This window comes from Crocodylus siamensis, chromosome 14 (assembly GCF_052110815.1).
Source record: "Crocodylus siamensis isolate JL-2025a chromosome 14, ASM5211081v1, whole genome shotgun sequence".
Taxonomy (NCBI): domain Eukaryota; kingdom Metazoa; phylum Chordata; order Crocodylia; family Crocodylidae; genus Crocodylus; species Crocodylus siamensis.
Genome location: NC_143408.1, coordinates 10,428,978 through 10,446,724, shown reverse-complemented (window position 1 = coordinate 10,446,724; position 17,747 = coordinate 10,428,978). Strand labels below are relative to the sequence as shown.

At 47.3% G+C, this 17,747-nt stretch overlaps 1 protein-coding gene across 1 annotated transcript in view; it reads left to right on the top strand.

Annotated features, from left to right (window-relative positions):
- Window positions 1–17,747, top strand: part of FBN3 (fibrillin 3) — a 262,268-nt gene that overhangs the window by 181,261 nt on the left and 63,260 nt on the right. Inside the window, exons 14-23 of the mRNA XM_090027836.1 lie at window positions 5,795–5,920; window positions 7,510–7,632; window positions 8,144–8,419; window positions 9,609–9,662; window positions 12,360–12,485; window positions 13,195–13,320; window positions 14,264–14,383; window positions 15,433–15,570; window positions 15,665–15,715; window positions 16,473–16,598. Coding sequence (XP_089883962.1) covers window positions 5,795–5,920; window positions 7,510–7,632; window positions 8,144–8,419; window positions 9,609–9,662; window positions 12,360–12,485; window positions 13,195–13,320; window positions 14,264–14,383; window positions 15,433–15,570; window positions 15,665–15,715; window positions 16,473–16,598 — 1,266 coding nt within the window. The remainder of the gene's footprint in view (window positions 1–5,794; window positions 5,921–7,509; window positions 7,633–8,143; window positions 8,420–9,608; window positions 9,663–12,359; window positions 12,486–13,194; window positions 13,321–14,263; window positions 14,384–15,432; window positions 15,571–15,664; window positions 15,716–16,472; window positions 16,599–17,747) is intronic.

The following is a 17,747-nucleotide window of genomic DNA, read 5'->3' as shown; positions in this document are numbered from 1 at the left end:
CAGCTGGAAAACAGGAAGCATTACAAAAGAGGATTGCTGTGCATTTGCTTGTACCTGCAGAGAGTGGTCGAGAAAAGCCAAGGCACAAACTGAAATTAGGCTTGCTCCGGGGATCAAGGACAACAAAAAGTCCTTCTTTAGATATGTGGGAAGTAGGAAAAAGAACAAAGACAGTTTTGGGCCCCTGAAAGATCCAATGGAGCAACTGACATCAGATGCCAAAGAAGGACCAATCTCCTAAATGATTTTTTCACATCAGTTTTTCATCCTCCCACGAGTATCACACTACCAAGAATGGCACAAACCAACTTGGGAGTGGGTGATGGGCCAAAAATTGATGTTGATCAGGGAGGGAACACCTTGAGAAAATTGGATATTCACAAGTCCATGGGCCCAGATAAAATGCACCCAAGGGTCTTGAAAGAGCTGGCAGACATCATTGCATCCTCCCTTGGCAGGGATATTTGAAAAATCATGGTGCTCAGGCGAGGTCCCTGATGACTGGAAAAGAGCCAATGTGGTCCCTATGTACAAAAAAGGGAGGAGGGATGAACCGGAGAACTATAGACCAGTCTGTTGTCCATCCCTGGAAAAATTCTGGAGAAAATTGTCAAGGGATCCATTAATGCCAGACTAATGGAAGGCAAGCTTCTGAATGCCAGCCAATGTGCCTTTGTGACTGGCAGGTCTTGCCTGACCAACCTCATCTCCTTCTGTGACCAGGTAACATTTGCTCTGGACAAGGGAGATGATGTGGACATCATTTATCTGGACTTTAAGAAGGCCTTTGACCTAGTTCCTCATGATGTCCTCATGGCTAAGCTGAGTAATTGTGGCATAGATCATCATATGGTCCGATGGCTAGGCAACTGGCTATGGGGTCAGACCCAAAGAGTACTAGTGGAAGGGAACAAATCAACGTGGCACAATGTTACCAGTGGAGTCCCTCAGGGCGCAGTACTTGGGCCGGTACTATAACATTTTCACCAGTGATCTAGATTCAGGGGTCAGGTGTGAACTGGCCAAGTTCACAGATGATTCCAAATTATGGGGAAGGGCCATCACACCACAGGACAGGCTGGGGATGCAGGCCAACTTGGACACACTCTCAAGGTGGGCTGGCCTAAACTGGATGGCCTTTAAAGTGCAAGGTGCTGCACCTCAGTAGGAAGAACCCTCAGCATAGTTACAGGCTCAGCAGTGCTACACTCACTAGCACCATGACCGAAAGGGACTTGGGGGTCTTGATTGACCACGAGATGAATATGAGCCACCAATGTGATGCGGTGGTGGGCAAAGCTAACCAAACTCTGGCATGCATCCAGCGATGCATCTCAAGCAAAACCATGGAAGTCATCCTCCCGCTTCACTTGGCCCTGGTGAGACTGCAGCTGGAGTACTGCATCCAATATTGGGAGCCCCCACTTCAGGAATGATGTGGAGAAGCTTGAGAGAGTCCAGAGGAGAGCCACTCATATGATCCAAGGCCTGGAGGGAAGGCCGTATGAGGAGAGGCTGAGGGACTTGGGACTCTTCAGTCTGAAGAAGAGAAGGCTCAGTGGGGACTTGGTGGCAGCCTACAACTTCATAAGAGGGGTACATTAGGACCTGGGAGAACATCTGTTCACCAGAGCTCCCTAAGGGATAACAAGGTCTAACAGCCATAAACTCCGGGAAGGCTGATTTAGACTGGATATTACAAAAAACGTTCTTTACAATACATGTGTCCAGGGTCTGGAACAAACTCCCGCCAGAGGTGGTGCAAGCACCTACTCTGGATTCCTTCAAAAAAAAGCTTGATTTATTTCTTGCTGGGTCACTTGATCCCAGCTGACTTTGCACCTATGCCTGGGGGGCTGGACCCAATGATCTTTTGAGGTTCCTTCCAGCCCCTAATGTCTATGAAATCTATGAACTCTCTTTTTAAAGATAGGTACTATATTTGCCTTTTCAAGTCCTCTTGGATTCTTTGGTCAAGTTCCTTATGTACTCAAGGATGATTTTCATCGAGGTTTGTCAATCTGAATACATCTGTCTCATCTAAGTAGTCTTTAGCCTGTTATTTCCTTGTTGTGACCTGCTGTCCTATCTCCTTAAACATTGTTTTTGTTGAGGACCTGGCCACAGTGAACTATTTTTGAGAAAACTGAAATAGAAGAGACAGTGAATATTTCAGCCTTCTCTACATCTTCTGTTGTTTATTCTCCTTACCTGTTTACTAATGGGCTTCTACTTTTCTTTGTTTTCCTTTTCTTTCAAATGCATTTACAGAATCTCTTCTGTTTGGTTTTTTGCCCTTGGTTAACTAAAACTCAGTGGTTTGTTCATTAACGTGCAGCAGTTACTGGGCATTTAATTTAGTACTTGTATAATCAAGTACTAAATAAATGCACAGTAACCAGTGCCATCGCGCCAGCAAATGCCTTTTTAGTGACATTACTGCACAGTAGCCTAATAATACTGAACAGTAACATGTTAGTACTGTTTGTGCTCTGATGCACTACTACACAGTATTATTAGGCTCCTGTGCACTTAGCGTCTTGTGTAGATGCGCCCACTCGGACCTTAGTCTTTCTGGTTTTATCACTACATGCTTGTGCTATTCCTTTGCACTCATCTTTACTCATGTACATAGTTTTCCTTTTTGATTTACTTGTCAATGAAAAACTCTTAAGGAAGTCATGTTAGTCTTTCCTATGCTTCCTGCCTTTCCTGTACAATAGGATAGTTTACCTTTATGCATTTAAGAAACCTTCTTTCAGTAAGTACCTACTCTCCTTTATGCTTTAATTGTCTTGCAAGGAGACCTTAGCTACCTGTTCCCTCTTGAAGTCTGCTTTTCTGAAAACTATTATTTTTATTCTTACCCTGGAATAATGGACTCTATTGTTTCATAATCACTTTCACCCAAAGTATCTTCCACTTCTCAGTTCCCAACTAATCCTTCCCCATTACAAACAGAACTTAAACAGCCACTGCCCTCGTAGCTTCCTTCACCTCCTAAAGCAAAAAGTTGCTTCCGACCTGTTCTAAGGACTGTCTGTGTTCTGCCATGTGTTTTTCCAGTGGCTGTGTGGCTAATTAACCCAAATTACCAAGGAGTCCTGTATTTTGGATATTACTGATAGTTATTCACAAAAAGGTTCATCCTTAAGATGGGCGATCTGTAGCAGAACCATAACATGACACCATCATTCTTATTTTCACCCTTTATGTTCACTTAATGACTTTGAACAAATTTTCATTTCCTCTTTTCCTAAATTTTAGAGCAAGTATATGCATTTTTGATCCATACCACCACTCTCCCTCTCTTTTTTCCTGTCTTTCCTCACTTAACAAGTTGCACACTCCTATGTCAATATTCCAGACCTCTAATTTATTCCATCAAATTGGTGAGAGAGAGGCCCTTATTACACATTCACTTTAGGCAGCTCCTTGAGCTCTTAACCCCCTCGACTGTCCACACATTAGCAACTGAAACTAGTTGTAAGCACACTTTAAGTGACTTAAAGTTACACCACTAAAGGTCAGGTTTGCCTCTGATCTGTATTACCCAGCTCCTATTCCATTAATGTGTGGACACTCCCCACAGATAAGCTGTCCAAGTCGAAGTCCTCCAACATCCCAGGATGCAGTGTCCCCTTCTCACCATCCTGTTCTGTGTGAACAAACTTTCCACCCCCTGAACTCTACTGCCAGGGGCAGGTGGGTGGGGGAGGATTGGTCTAGCACTAAGCAAAATTATGGGGAAGTGTGGTCACGCTAAAGGATAGGTTGGCAATTCAGGCCAACCTGGACAAGCTCGCAAGGTGAGCGAATCAAAACCTGATGACATTCAACGCGGAGAAATGCAAGGTGCTCCACCTTGGAAGCAAAAACCCACATCATACTTGTAGGACTGGCAGTGCTATAGTCACTAGCACCACAACCAAAAGAGACTTGGGGGTTATGATTGACCACAAGATGAACATAAGCCACCAATGAGATGCCGCAGCCAGCAAAGCAAATAAAACTCTGGCTTGCATCTATCGATGAACCTCAAGCAAGACTCAAGAAGTCATCCTTCTGCTTTACTTAGCCTTGGTGAGGCTGCAGCTGGAGTATTGCATCCATTCTGGGCTCCACACTGTAGAAAGGATGCGGAAAGTCTTGAGAGGAAAGCCACGTACATGACTACAGGTCTTATGAGGAGAGGCTGAGAGGCATGGGACTTTTCAGCCTGGAGAAGCAAAGGCTCGGGGGGACTTAGTGGCAGCTTATAAGTATATAAAGGGTGTGCATCAGGAACTGGGAGAACGTCTGTTCACCAGGGCACCCCAAGGGAAGACAAGGTCTACTGGCCACAAACTGCTGGAAGGCCATTTTAGATGGGACACAAGGGAAATCTTGCCCATCTGAGTCTCCAGAGTCTGGAACAGACTCCCCCCAGAAATGGAGCAAGCACCTACTCTGGATACTTTTAAGAAACGCTTGGATTCTTATCTTGCTGGGTTGACCTGACCTAAGCAGACTTCCTGCCCCTTGGCAGGGGGCTGAACCCGATGATCCTGCAAGGTCCCTTCCAGCCCTAGTGTCTGCAAAATCTATCAAATCTATAACCAACTTCTGCTTCTGCTCCCAGGGGTGTAACCCTCCCACCTTCCCCCATGCAAACAGTTTATAGATCACATGCCAGCTAGTCAGGTCTCAGGGCATGGATAGGTCCAGGAGTGGGGAGATGGGGAGGATCAGGTCCCTGTGAGCTGGGGTTTCCTTCCCAGGGCAGGAGCAGTAGCTCCCCCTAAAGTGCCTTCCCTCATCACTCCCACGTGCCAGACACCCCAGGAAGCATGACCAGCACCCTCCACACACTCCAATCCCAAATCCCAATTTATTAAAACATGAGACCTTCTTTTAATCTACTTCCTCCTTATTTCTTTTAAAATTCTTTTCTTTTTTACATCTTTTTATTTTATCCTTCAGTGGCTGGCTGACTTCATTTCCACCATCTACCCCCATCCCCATCTCCTTTCCACTTCCCATTTCATTTCCCACTCCTGTCCCATTACCTCTCCACCTCCCAGCTTCATGCTCCTCCGCCTCCCATCTTCCACACGCCTCTGCCGAGAGCAGGGATAGAAGCCAGTCCTGGCTCACCCATCCTCTAGTGGCAAGTCACAGCTGGGGGTCAGAGAAGGTTTTTAGCCTTAAGGTGCAACTGCTCCAAACTTGAGCTACTACTAACATTGACCAAATTTGCACAGCTCAAAGTGCAATGTGTAACAAGGCCCAGAGAAGGGGTTACTTGGTGCTGAATCCAAAGCCCACTATATTCAGTGGAGAGGCCTTAACATTGACTTCATCAGGCTTTGGATCAGGCCTGTGTTTGCTTGTAATACAGGCCATGGATAGACAGTGCTGCTTAAGGAACCAATACCTTACAAGAAGAGGGGCTGAGAAGGGAATTCATTATTAGCTTGAGCAGCTTTGTCTCCAAACCCTTGGACACCGTGCTGTTCCTGGAAAATAATAGTCTCACACAGTGAGTCTCCCCTGCAACTTTACCATGTGCTGTAGGCAGTAGCATCCTGAAGAGGGAGGGGCAGTGAGAAATTAGGGTCAGGACCTACCTTTTGCATCTGAGAGCAGTATCCTGCCTGTATTTTGTAGTGGACTCTAACTTGAGTCTTCTAAGGCTAAAAGCCCTTGGGCCCAACTGGACAAGAGAGAGTTACTGTTAGAATCGTAAAGTACGGGCAGCTCATGCTCACAAATCAAGTCTGCTGCTATCTTGCTCTGTTTGTCTCACTGCCAGATATTGATGAGTGCATCATGAATGGAGTGATGTGTAGAAATGGCCGCTGTGTAAACACTGATGGCAGCTTCCAGTGCATCTGTAATGCTGGCTTTGAAATTACCCCTGATGGCAAGAACTGCGTTGGTAAGCACTTCCTTCCGCATGACATCGGCTGGGGCAGAAATGGACTCACTAACGGCAATAACCCTGCATATAGATATAACATATTTAAAGCCAAAGCCCAGGGGTTTACAGATGGGTTAAGAATTCACTTCTTTCCTCCCACGTAGCGATGACTTGAGCAGGGTGCAGGGCCCAGGGCAAATCAGACTGTTTGGGGCCCCGCCTCCACACCCCCCGGACACGAAGCCAGCGGTGGATGGAGGCGGGATCCCAAGCAGCCAGATGTGCAGCCGGCAGCGGCAGTGGTGGTGGCGGTGCTGAGTTGCCGCAGCCATTCACCCCGATTCACCCCACCTATGGACGGCCCCGATTCCAGGAATACAGCCACCTCTTTAGCAATATTTCACAACCATTAAGGAGAGGAGAGAAAGAGTCACTGATCCAATGGAAGTTGCTCTCAGATGAAATAGTTACAGTGCTCTGAGACTAAGGAGTTAACAGTGTGTTTTGCTTGATGATAATTTTGCAAGGGCACTAGGGTGCCACAAGACCTGTAGTTTCGCAGAGTGATGAGGATCCCTGAGTTTTACATCACCCCTAAAAGGTGGTATCAGTGCCACAGTGCCACAACACAAGAGTGTAGGTTCACCTTTAGCTCAAAGAGCAAAGGGCATGAGAAGAGCCAGTGCTGCTTCCTGCAGTACTTTAGGATTTTTGTAAAGGTTGCAAAGGGATGTCATCAGAAAAGTGTTGATGAAATCGTTTTTCATCAAAATTTGTTGATTTGTCCCAGCTGAAACTTTTAGGGGACATTGTTCAATTTCAACGAACTTCTGACAGGCAGACTTTGAAATCTGACTGATTTCCTGCCAGCTTGTTCAGCCGCCAACCCAATGACCTGTAGGGCAGCCCAAAACTTCCAGACTCCCAACCAGGTTTGCTCTTCCCATGAAGCCGAAAGCCTTGACACATGCTGAGCGAAATTAAGAGTAGCTTCATGCCTTACAGACTAACTAAATCAGAGATGCATAAGCCTTCATAAATAGTGGCTTATTTCAGTTTACTAGTATGTGAGCCAGCCAGTTAAAAGCCAGCTCAGATATACCTAGATGAGCTGCAGACACACCTATCCCTGGCAACACAGGATTCTTCTTAGAGCAACAGTTTCAGCTAGGGGCCTCTGGGTGCCTTGAGGCCCTTTCAAGGATGCTACCAGGTGGCGTGCAACATTTGCATTCCTAGGTGTAGAGACATAACTCACAAGATAAACTCAGAGATTTCAAATAAGAATCCACAGCATTAAAACCATTCAAACTTGTTGTGATCTTCCTGAGTTCTTTGTAATTGCTCTAATCTTTTTTCTGTATTCAAAACACTAAGTGAATACTAAGAGTTAACATGTTCTAAGGGGTGCCTCATGTCTACTGAGGGGAGCCTTGAGTCTGTTAAGGGGTGTCTTGAGTCTGAAAATGTTGAGGCCACTGTCTTAGAGGCAAATAAAGATTTGACCACATGTGGGGTAAGGCAAAACATAGAATCTGAAAACAGGGGAGTCTTTGTGCACCCCAGAGGTTCGTGTTTCTTATCACCTTTCTTATCATCCTCCCTAGATCATGATGAATGCGCTACAACCAATATGTGTCTCAATGGGATGTGTATCAATGAAGATGGCAGTTTCAAATGTATCTGTAAACCGGGCTTTGTACTGGCTCCCAATGGGCGCTACTGTGTTGGTGCGTGTACTCCAGTTTTTCTCTGTTTCTGTTGTGTCCTATATGTCTCTGGGACTTGGTATGTACAGAGGGATGAGATGGGTAAAGCCAGAGTTATGAAGGGAAGAAGAGGAAGGTAAGGCAGATCTCAGGGTAATGATGCTGCTGACTGAATTCCCTAACCTTTCACCCGAGCTTAACCAACAGAGCAGCTAATGGCAGTCCAGGAATGGGTTAGGTCCTAGAGGATTGAAAGGCACTTGGAGAGAAGGAAGCAGCTCTGGTGTTATACAGATAGTAGTGAAATGAAAGAGTCTCACTGAACTATTTGGGAGAGTCAAGACTGGCCATCCTGCTGGCTCCATTCATTTTGCGTAAGCCTAAGGCAAGTGCTGGGGATTTTGCAGCATTAGAGCAGTGTTTTTTACAGTAGGCCCTGCCCCAGCCCACAGAGCCTCTGAGATCCTTTCTACCAAGAGTACGAACTCCTTTCCCCTCTGTCATGCTGCCAATATGTCTGCTTTCCTTTCAGATATCGATGAGTGCGAGACCCCTGGCATCTGCATGAATGGCTGGTGCATTAACACAGAGGGCTCCTTTCGGTGTGAATGCCTGGGTGGCCTGGCCATTGGCGTGGATGGACGAGTCTGTGTGGACACCCATATGCGCAGCACGTGCTATGGAGGCATTAAAAAGGGCACCTGTGCCCGTCCCTTTCCAGGAGCCGTTACCAAATCTGAATGTTGCTGTGCTAATCCAGACCATGGTTTTGGGGAGCCATGTCAACCGTGTCCAGCCAAAAACTCTGGTGAGCTCCACCTCTGTGTGTGTACAAATTCAAGGGGAAGGTACTTGGAAATGGTTTAATCCTCTAAGGATCCATCTGAGAAGACACCTTGGCCTATACAGCATGACAGCATTATTGAAAGGCCCAGAGGTATACTGCAACCACTCTCATAGTATGGGCTGTACTAGTGTTTCCTGCCTATGATCCACACAACCCATGATCTATACATGGGTTATGTATTGCTGTGTACTGCTATCTTGTTCTCTTTGTCTCCAGGTGCTGAGTCAGATAGAAAAAAACTAAACACCTTTATGCTTTCCCCTTTTCACTTGTCCATGTGAACAGTTGCTGTACTTACCACAGGAGTTTTTTGCCCATGGCCTATGTAATCTGGAAGACGTTCCCAGAAGCAATTGCTCTCTTGAAGTGTACTCCACCCTTAGAGGCATTTTTAGGAAGCCCTGCGCTAAGATATTTTTTAGAGTTCGTTATAGTGGTAGCTGCTGCTGCTAAAAATTAACATGTCAAAACTGCTTCATGGACCCTAACTTATGAAACTTGCCCCTATTTCCAATTTCCATGCTTCATCTCTGTTCAGAGTGATATCCTTTGTGTCTTGAAAATGCGAAATGAATCTGTGTACTAGATTACGCCAGTCCATGCTGGAGCTAGCACGTGGGGTCACTCTGTGGTTGGATCTGGTACATGGTTTTGGGCCATTGTGCAGGATCAAACCCATGTGCAGATCCTGTTTGTCAGCCATTGATGCTATCAGCAGTGATTTTATATCTACTCCCTGAACATTGATGAAATGTTAAATTGGTATTACATCTTGTATCAGAGCCCACTTAGAAGCACCCCCATCTGTTGGGAGTATTTCATTGAAAGCTACATTTTGAGATTTGTTTGTTAATCACTTCTTAACCCATTTAACAAGTGCTTTGCTTAGAATCTTATATGTAGCATAGTTCTACAACTGGTGTAGAGCAGCTGAACTGATCATGGGGATTTTTGTTTTATATGAAGGTTCACTGCAATATTAAGCAGTGTCAGTGTTAAAATATATCACACGCTGTTATAAACATCTAATTCTGAGTACTTACAATCAATACTCTAGCCAAAAGCAAATGGGAATTGTTCATATTGTTCTGAACTGATGTCATTTTCCCAATGCTATAATGAAAAACTAATGAATCTGCCCTTTCCACAGCTGAATTCCAGGCACTCTGCAGCAGTGGCATTGGAATAACAGCTGATGGCAGAGGTGAGGACTTTAGCATGTGCCATAGTACAGAGGGATGCTTATAACTAAGGTTCTCTAGCACATGCAGTTATAAGACCTGCTTTCAGTTGCATATAACTGATATGTGTGGATGTGTAATTATGTGAATGTGCATGAGTGGTACAAGATAGACTGAACATTTATATTAATGTAATCTGCATTACACAGTATCAAAAATAGTGGGTAGACGATGCAAACCACTAATCTGGGGTAACTTCACCCAGTCTGTGGGAGAAATACCCCTGAAAAATCAGGGGTATTAGTTACGGTGGCTTAGGTTTCACCTATCAACATCCATCCTGGGGTTGCTGCTTGTTAAAACCAAACTGACTATTATTACCAGCTTCCCTACTGCTTTGTGGGAAGGTGCAGTAATAGCTGACTCTGTCCATTCCTGAGCCTGGTATAAATTACATCAGTGTAAAAATCCAAAGTACATTACCACAGAGTATGTCTTTGTCCAGGGCCAATACTTATTGGGTAATTGTCTATGTACATGTGCCGGAGAGTGTGTGAGAATGAGCATGAGTGTGTGTGTGAGAGAGAGATAAGTGTATAAGTGAGCATGAAAGACTGGGCATGTTTTGGCATGTGCATGTAAAAGTGCAAGAAGCAAGGATTTTTATGGGTGATATATTTTATTGGACCACTACTACATGGGTGGGATAGACTTAGACAAGCTTTGAGTCATTCTTTTTCAGGTCTGTCTAAGTGAAATTTGTGTGTACATGCCTGTGAGTGAGTATATGTAAGCGCGTGAATGCCTGTGGGAGAGTGAGTCTATGTATATGTGAGTGAACGAGTGTATATGCAGGTGCAAGTAAGCATATGTGTTTGTATGCATGTGTGTGCATGTATGCGAGAGAGTGAACGTGTCTCAAATTCTGCCTTAAGTAACAACAAATTATTGTTAAGCAAACGTACCCAAGTCTGGTGTACTGAATCAAGTGGCTGGTCCTTGGCACCAAAGGGGAGTTGCGTTTCTGGGTTTGCCCATAGTCTGGCAACCCTACAATATATTGCTGGAGAACTGACCTAAAACTCATCAGCGAGGGGTTTAATTTGTTGAAGGCATTTATCAGTGATTTTCAGGTGTAGGTTTGTCTAGGTCTGCAAGCTGGGACCCTATTCAGCTCAAGGCCCTGATCCATACATAGCTCACCCCCCCGCATACCTCACCAAAGAACAAATGCTCATGGCTGGGTCTGAGGGTCCTCCTCCTGCCTCCCGGATGCATGGACTGCTGCTCAGCCAGCAATTTATGTCAACAGTAGGAAAAGGAAATTTACTTTGACCTGACCAGTGATGCGGCCTGGGAGCTCAGTACAGGCACTCAACAAGGGAGTTCATATAGAGTGTGGGTGCCATTGCAAAGCTTGTCTTTGACCACCTGCACCTGGCTATTGGTTTGATAAGGACTCCTTCTCCACCCCAGCTTCCCAGAGACTCTCTAGCATGCCTGTACAACACACTACGAGACCCAGGCCTTGTTCTCTCTCTTTACCAGCCCTGGCCTGGCAGTGCCAGTTGGGAAGTGCAGGACAGGACATGTGCAGGCTGCCAGCCTTGCCTCATTTAGGTACAGCACCCAGCATGCAGCACTTTCCAAACCACCTCCTCTTTCGGCCTTTTCCTCAGACAGAGACAGATGAGGGGACTAAAGGATGGACTGAGAACTGAGCACCAGAGGTGGAGATCGGTGCTTGGGTTAACCCAGAAGAGACTGTCACGGTCCCAACAGGCACCAGCACCTCTGTGGTTAGACTCCACATGTAAGGGTATGGCACTGTGCCAGCTGCCTGCCCAATGCACAGTGTTCTGCATTGCCACCTGTGAGTCTGCTGTCTGCCTTCAGGCTCCTGCTCCACAGGAGCTGGTAATAGAGGTGCCAGCACTGGGTCTATAGGCTAGCAGAAATTGTGTTCCCCCCCACTTCCTACTGGCCTCCTGGGACATAGAGGGGTATTGATGCCTAGAGAGAACCCCAAAACATTCAGAAGTGACTGTAATCAAAGGAGCAAATGACTCCTCCTTGGGAAAAGAAGAGCAAGCAGGCTGTTGGTCTCAGTGCAGTAGCTGAGACCCTGCACTGATGGAGACAGTACCCAGTGGCAGACAGAAGAAAGCTGATACAGCACAGGGACTCAGGATGCAGGCCATTTCCCTGTGAGCATCTCCCTCTGCATGGCACACCCTTGCAAGACAAATTGTGCATGTGCGCACACATATGCATATATGCACATCATGGACTGGGGGTAACTGGTGGGGCTTTAGTTGTCACCAAACTTCTCTCATACATGTGTGTGCTCTGCTCGAGACCTCACCTTCATGAAGGATGCAGCATCTCTGTTACAAGAAAGGTCTCTGCAGGGTAGAAATTAAAGTCTGTTCAACTGAATGTAGATTTGTACCCTGAGGAAACCTGAAGGTACAAGGCTGCAGCTTGGCAATATGTAGCAGCAAAGCAGTGCTGACATTCAGAGCATGCTTCTGCATGGTCTCCTGCAGATGACCCACACAATGGTCAGGCTGAGTAGTGAAAATGTGTACATCCAGATGTGTACAGGCTTGTGTAGAAGGCAGTGGAGGTAATGCAGAAGCAGAGGCTGAAGGATTTTCTTTCGGGGCTTGGCCCTGGTGCTGGTCACATCTGAACATGTGGTTACTTGCCCTGCACAGATATCAATGAATGTGCCCTCAACCCAGACATCTGCCCCAACGGCATGTGTGAGAACCTGCGTGGGAGCTACCGCTGCATCTGCAATTTGGGCTACGAATCAGATCCCACTGGCAAGAACTGCGTGGGTGAGTTCAGGAGAATCCCTGTGTGTTCAGTGCAGTTTGGAGCCCTCTGAAATAGGCTAGGTCAAGGCCAGAGAGCCAGATCTACACTCAGCAGGGAGCCTGGCTAGCAAAGGTCTACTAGAAACAAGTGGAATTCTGCAGGCCAGTCGTCACAGCGCTTGATGCACATTAACTGGCCCAGAGGCCAGGGCACTCGCTCAGGGCTTTGCTCTAGGCCTAAGCAAGAACTGATTCCCCTAAATACAAGGTTCTCTCCCTGTGCTGTGACAGGATCAGTCTGATTGTCCAGAGAGAAAGATCACAGGGCAGTAGCTATAACTAAAATAACTGCAATTTCAGAGTAACACATTTGCTAGTTAATATGGTAACGTGTTTGCTAGTTAATATGGTATTTGTTATAAAATGTATTGCTAGAACGTTTGGCAATGCTAGCAAGGTGGGTGTGTAAAGCACTGAAACAAACTGAACATTACTTAAAGGGCCTAAACATGCCAGGATATGGGGCAGGGTAGCTATGCAGATGAAGCTAAGCCCTGAGATTGAGGCTGGCCGGCCCTAGAGATGCAAGGTCTCTGTAAGTGAACTACCTGGGCCTGCGGTGTGTCTTAGAGAAGAAATGCTTTCAGTGCCATCTTGGCTACCAGAAACCAGCTAGCTGAGGGGATGCCTGGTGCTGGGGCTCACAAGCCCTGTCTGTCTCTGCCCACAGATGTCGATGAGTGCACTGTTAATCGTTTGCTCTGTGACAATGGCCTGTGCCGTAACACACCTGGAAGCTACACCTGCACCTGTCCCAAAGGCTTTGTCTTCAGGACTGAGACAGATACCTGTGAAGGTAATGATCTTCTTAAGCTCTTTGGTTTGGCTGTCGGACTGCCGTCCGGCATCATGTTTATTGGCTTTGCTGCCCTCTGCCAAAGAGAAGCAGAAGCTGCACCATGGCCAAGACCGCAGCCTAACTGGGCTGGACTGGAAACTGGCTGAGTCTGAATATTAGGGCTGATCCCAAGGGCAACAGAATATCTGCAAGGTGCAAAGCATGAGTGCTGAGCCATCTTCTGGGTGTAACATGCCTTTGATTTTCTCTGGCTCAGTAGTGGTTTGGACTCTAGCTGCTTGCGGGGGTTGAGTTTTCAGAAACTCAAACCCAAAACTTTTTCCTTCAAACACCAGAACTTTTGGACTAAAAAATGTAAATTAGGGGACAGGGAGTTGGTGGAAAATTTACAGTTTGGGGGTCATCTTTTTCCTGACAAAGAATTGAAAAAATTTGAAGAAAGGGGACAAGTTCTGCAGAAATGGATATTTAGACCCCCCCTCCCCCATTATAATTTTCCCTTGGAACACAGTAAAGTTTCCTTGCGGGCTCCAAGTATCAGCTATGTGGAACAAAGCATGTTGCGATGAAACAGTTGTAAAAGTATTTAGATGTCCAGACAAGCTCTTAGTTTCTTTAGCAGCCTTTTAAGGCTGTGGTGAAGTATGTCAACCGATTTTCACTCCTTCCTCTCTACTAACCTGCTCTGAGGGGTCTCTAAATCCCAGCTTTAACCACTGGTCTTATTATCTAGAGCTGGACCCGAGTCCCAAGATTCAGTTTCAGGTTTCTATCTGGGTGATGGTTCATCCTGTTGCAGAGGCAGGGCCTGGCAATTCAATTTCCTACTGACTCCAAACTCTTTCTGCCTTTGGTGGCCCAGATCCTGGGCTGGGGTGGGTCCTAGGCTCTCTATGGTTCTTTCAGTGCTAGTACATTGACGGTTATTTTTGACTCGCAGATATCAATGAATGCACCTCAAACCCATGTGTGAATGGTGTATGCAGGAACAATGCCGGCTCTTTTGCCTGTGAGTGCTCCCCAGGCAGCAAACTGGATCCAAGTGGCACCATCTGTGTGGGTAAGACTCCTTTCAGGGCCAGTGATGGGCAGGACTGACAATCCCAGCAACCCCACTTAATATTGCTCTGTCCCAGAGGCGGTCACAGGAGACAGTCCAGGGCTTAGCTTTGGACCCCAGCAACTTGCATAGGCACAGCAGGGCTCACACTATATTGACTCAATTTCTTGCTATAAGTTCTGTTTCTCGTGCAACAGTGAAGCTGAGAAAGCATCGTAGCAGTCAGCCAAAGTGTTCCAGCCACTGCACTGGATGCCCAATAAACCCTAACCATGCTGCAGTGGGAGAGTTGCTTGCTGTGAGGTTCCTTGGACATCATGTAGGATCATCACCCACATCCTGGCACACACAAGAGGACCCCCAAAATGGAGGATCCTACAACATGAAGGGAATGGCAGCCCATCTTACACACCGTTCAATAACTTACTTTGTACCATCAAGTGAGATACAAAAATCACTTTCAGCCAAGATGAAAGCCTACCTAAGCCCTGAACAAGGACTCTGGCCTTGGCTGAATCACAGCCTCTCCACTTCAGTCCAAGACCTTCAGCATCTCTGCATTGAACATAAGTTTTATATTAATGTGCCAGCGGCTAGCAGGTTGGGCTTGGTGTCACACTCCCTTTGTAAGCAAAGCTCTCATGGTTCTGCCTGAGCACAGAGTACAGGAGCAGGCCCTTTATCCACAAGAAGATGAGCAGGGCAGGGGCATGCAGGGAAGAACCCAGCCCTACTTCTCAGAGCCACGCAGTGCTTCCAGGCATGAGCACGCAGCGGTATCAGAGAACGGAGGCCAGCTTGCAGCTCCACAGAGCAGGGTCCTGGCAAATGCAGCCCTCTGAACCCCACTGTAGTGCACGTGGCTCCACAGCATGCCAGGTTAAGCAGAGCAGGCAAAGAACGCTCCTTACCTGGTTTTCAAGGCCTGCTGGCTTTTCCAGCAAGGCGCCTCTCCTCCAATTTCTCTCCCTTGCCGTCTAGCTGCTGGGAGCAAGGTGGCAATCAGACAGGGGGCAGCTCTTCACATACGCTGTGTTTTGCTTCCACAGACAGCATGAAAGGGACATGCTGGTTGAACATCCAGGATGGCCGCTGTGAGGTGAACATCAATGGGGCAACACTGAAATCTGAGTGCTGTGCCACACTGGGAGCAGCCTGGGGCAGTCCCTGTGAGCGCTGCGAGATCGGTAAGCCTAGCACCGTGGCAAGGAACCTTTGCCCGGGCATGGGCAGCAAGGAAATTATCTGCCAATCTCATTATGCCTCTTTGCCTTCCCGCAGATCCTGCCTGTCCCAGAGGGTTTGCCAGGATGAAGGGGGTCACATGCGAAGGTAAAGTGCCAAGGAGTGAAGCTCTTGCTGGCAACAGGGTTACTGGGAGACTAATATAAGTCTCTGCTTCTTCCCTCTTCCTGCAATGTTACCCTCCTTGCTGAGCTACACTAAGTGTCACAGCTGTGGGATAGTCCCAGTAGAGTCATACCATCATGCAGTTTGCTCTGGCCAATTGGTTTGCATCTGGATGTGCCTAGTCTGATTTGTGGGCATCAGCACACAGGTACAAAGGCATAAGGTGGGCAGCGTCTGGGGATGCTGTCACACCATAGCCACATGCATGAGGGGTGGGGATCCAGAAGCCACCGTGGAAAGTTTAACATTGGCTGGACAGGGCATATGCATAACTTACCCAACTTCCATGCCAATCCTCCACATTGGGAACACACTGCCTGTTTTGAAGGCAGGGAATGAGCCCTTGCAGGGGCTGAGCAGAGCTGCTGCAACTTCCTGCTTGTGACCTACCAAAGGATAAACTGAATTCATCTACAGGGATAAGGTCAGAAACACTCCCCCTGCCTGAATACCCATGCATTGGCTATGGAGCGGCCATAGTTCCCTGATAAGTTGGGTAATCATTCCTTCTCTGTATTTCTGGGGCTTGTATGATCATCTGCTGACTCTGTCAGGCTGCACAGTTTAGCCTGAAGGGTAACTATGGGCTTTTCTGAAGGCTTCCTCCATCCAGGGGTATCCCCAGAAGTCCCTGGGTCTGCTACTGCCTAATGCTTCTCCTTTGTCTTTTTGCCTTCAGATGTGAATGAATGTGATGTCTTCCCCAGCGTCTGTCCCAATGGTCGCTGTGTGAACACAGCAGGCTCTTTCCGATGCGAGTGTCCAGAAGGGCTGACTCTCGATGGAACTGGCAGGACGTGCGTGGGTGAGGATTGCTCCCTCAACAGATCATAGTTTTCCTTCAGTCCCTTATGTACCCAGGCAACACTGTCCACTAAAGTACACTACACACCTCCTGTCAAGGGAGGCGTTGGGGATGCAAGCGCCTTCTGGATTTCTTGCCTCTCAAGAAGCTGAGACTGCCCCTGGTCACAGGCTGGAGAGAGAGAGGAAGTGGAGTGCAGTGGGGGCAACTGAGTGTGTTTCTCTTGTCTAAAATACCCAAGGGGTGGCTGAAAGAAGGGCTCGGACACTTGACATAGCACTGATGTGTGGTGGGATTCATTTAGCTTAGGGCTGTCCAACTTCTAAGCAAGCAGGGGCTACACGCTGTGTGGGCTGCACTAACATAAGCCACTGGCCCCTTGGGCATCCTTGCACTGCATGATGCACGCAGGAACATCCACTTCTGCCCTATGCAGCTTGCATGGGAGGCCAAACAATGAGGCCCAGCCAGCACGCGTCTGTGTGGTCCCCTGTCTGCATGACATGGGAGGAGTATAATGTGCCCAGAAATGGTCAAATTTTTAAAGCCTAGGAGAAAGGATGGGAGGGGATCTGAGAAAGCAGGGAAAAGCCTTTCACTTCTAGCTGGAATCCAGGATGGGGCAAGGAGGTGGAGAAGTGCAGAGGGAGAACTGTTCCCAGAGCAAACCCAACACAATCCCAGAGCAATCCCAACACAGTGCAAGTGAGTGCAGTGATGTAGGTGTCAGTTCCCTGCACTCAAGACAAAAATCCCCATTGTTATACCAGAACACCCCATTAGCCCTGCTCTGTGCAGCTTCCTCTGGGGTCGCAGCAGCAAACTGCTTCCCTGAGCTGCGTGCCACCATTGCGCACTTTACTGAGTGGGTAAGGTAGTGGTTCTCAACTGTTTTAGACCCCAGTCCCCCTCTATAACTTCACTGCATGTAGTGGCACCCCATTTAAAAAATGAATGTATTCATTACAGTGAAGGGGAAGTTTGCTTGGAAACTCTCTCACTTTCCTTCACTGTAAGCTTGCTGAGAGTAAAGAGGTTTGCAGGGAAAAGGGAAACCTTTAGGATCAGGGAACAGCAAACAAGCCAGCTACAGAGGAGTTTTCTAGGTAAGGTCTGCTTGGAAAGAGAGGCACAACGTGAGAAGCAGCA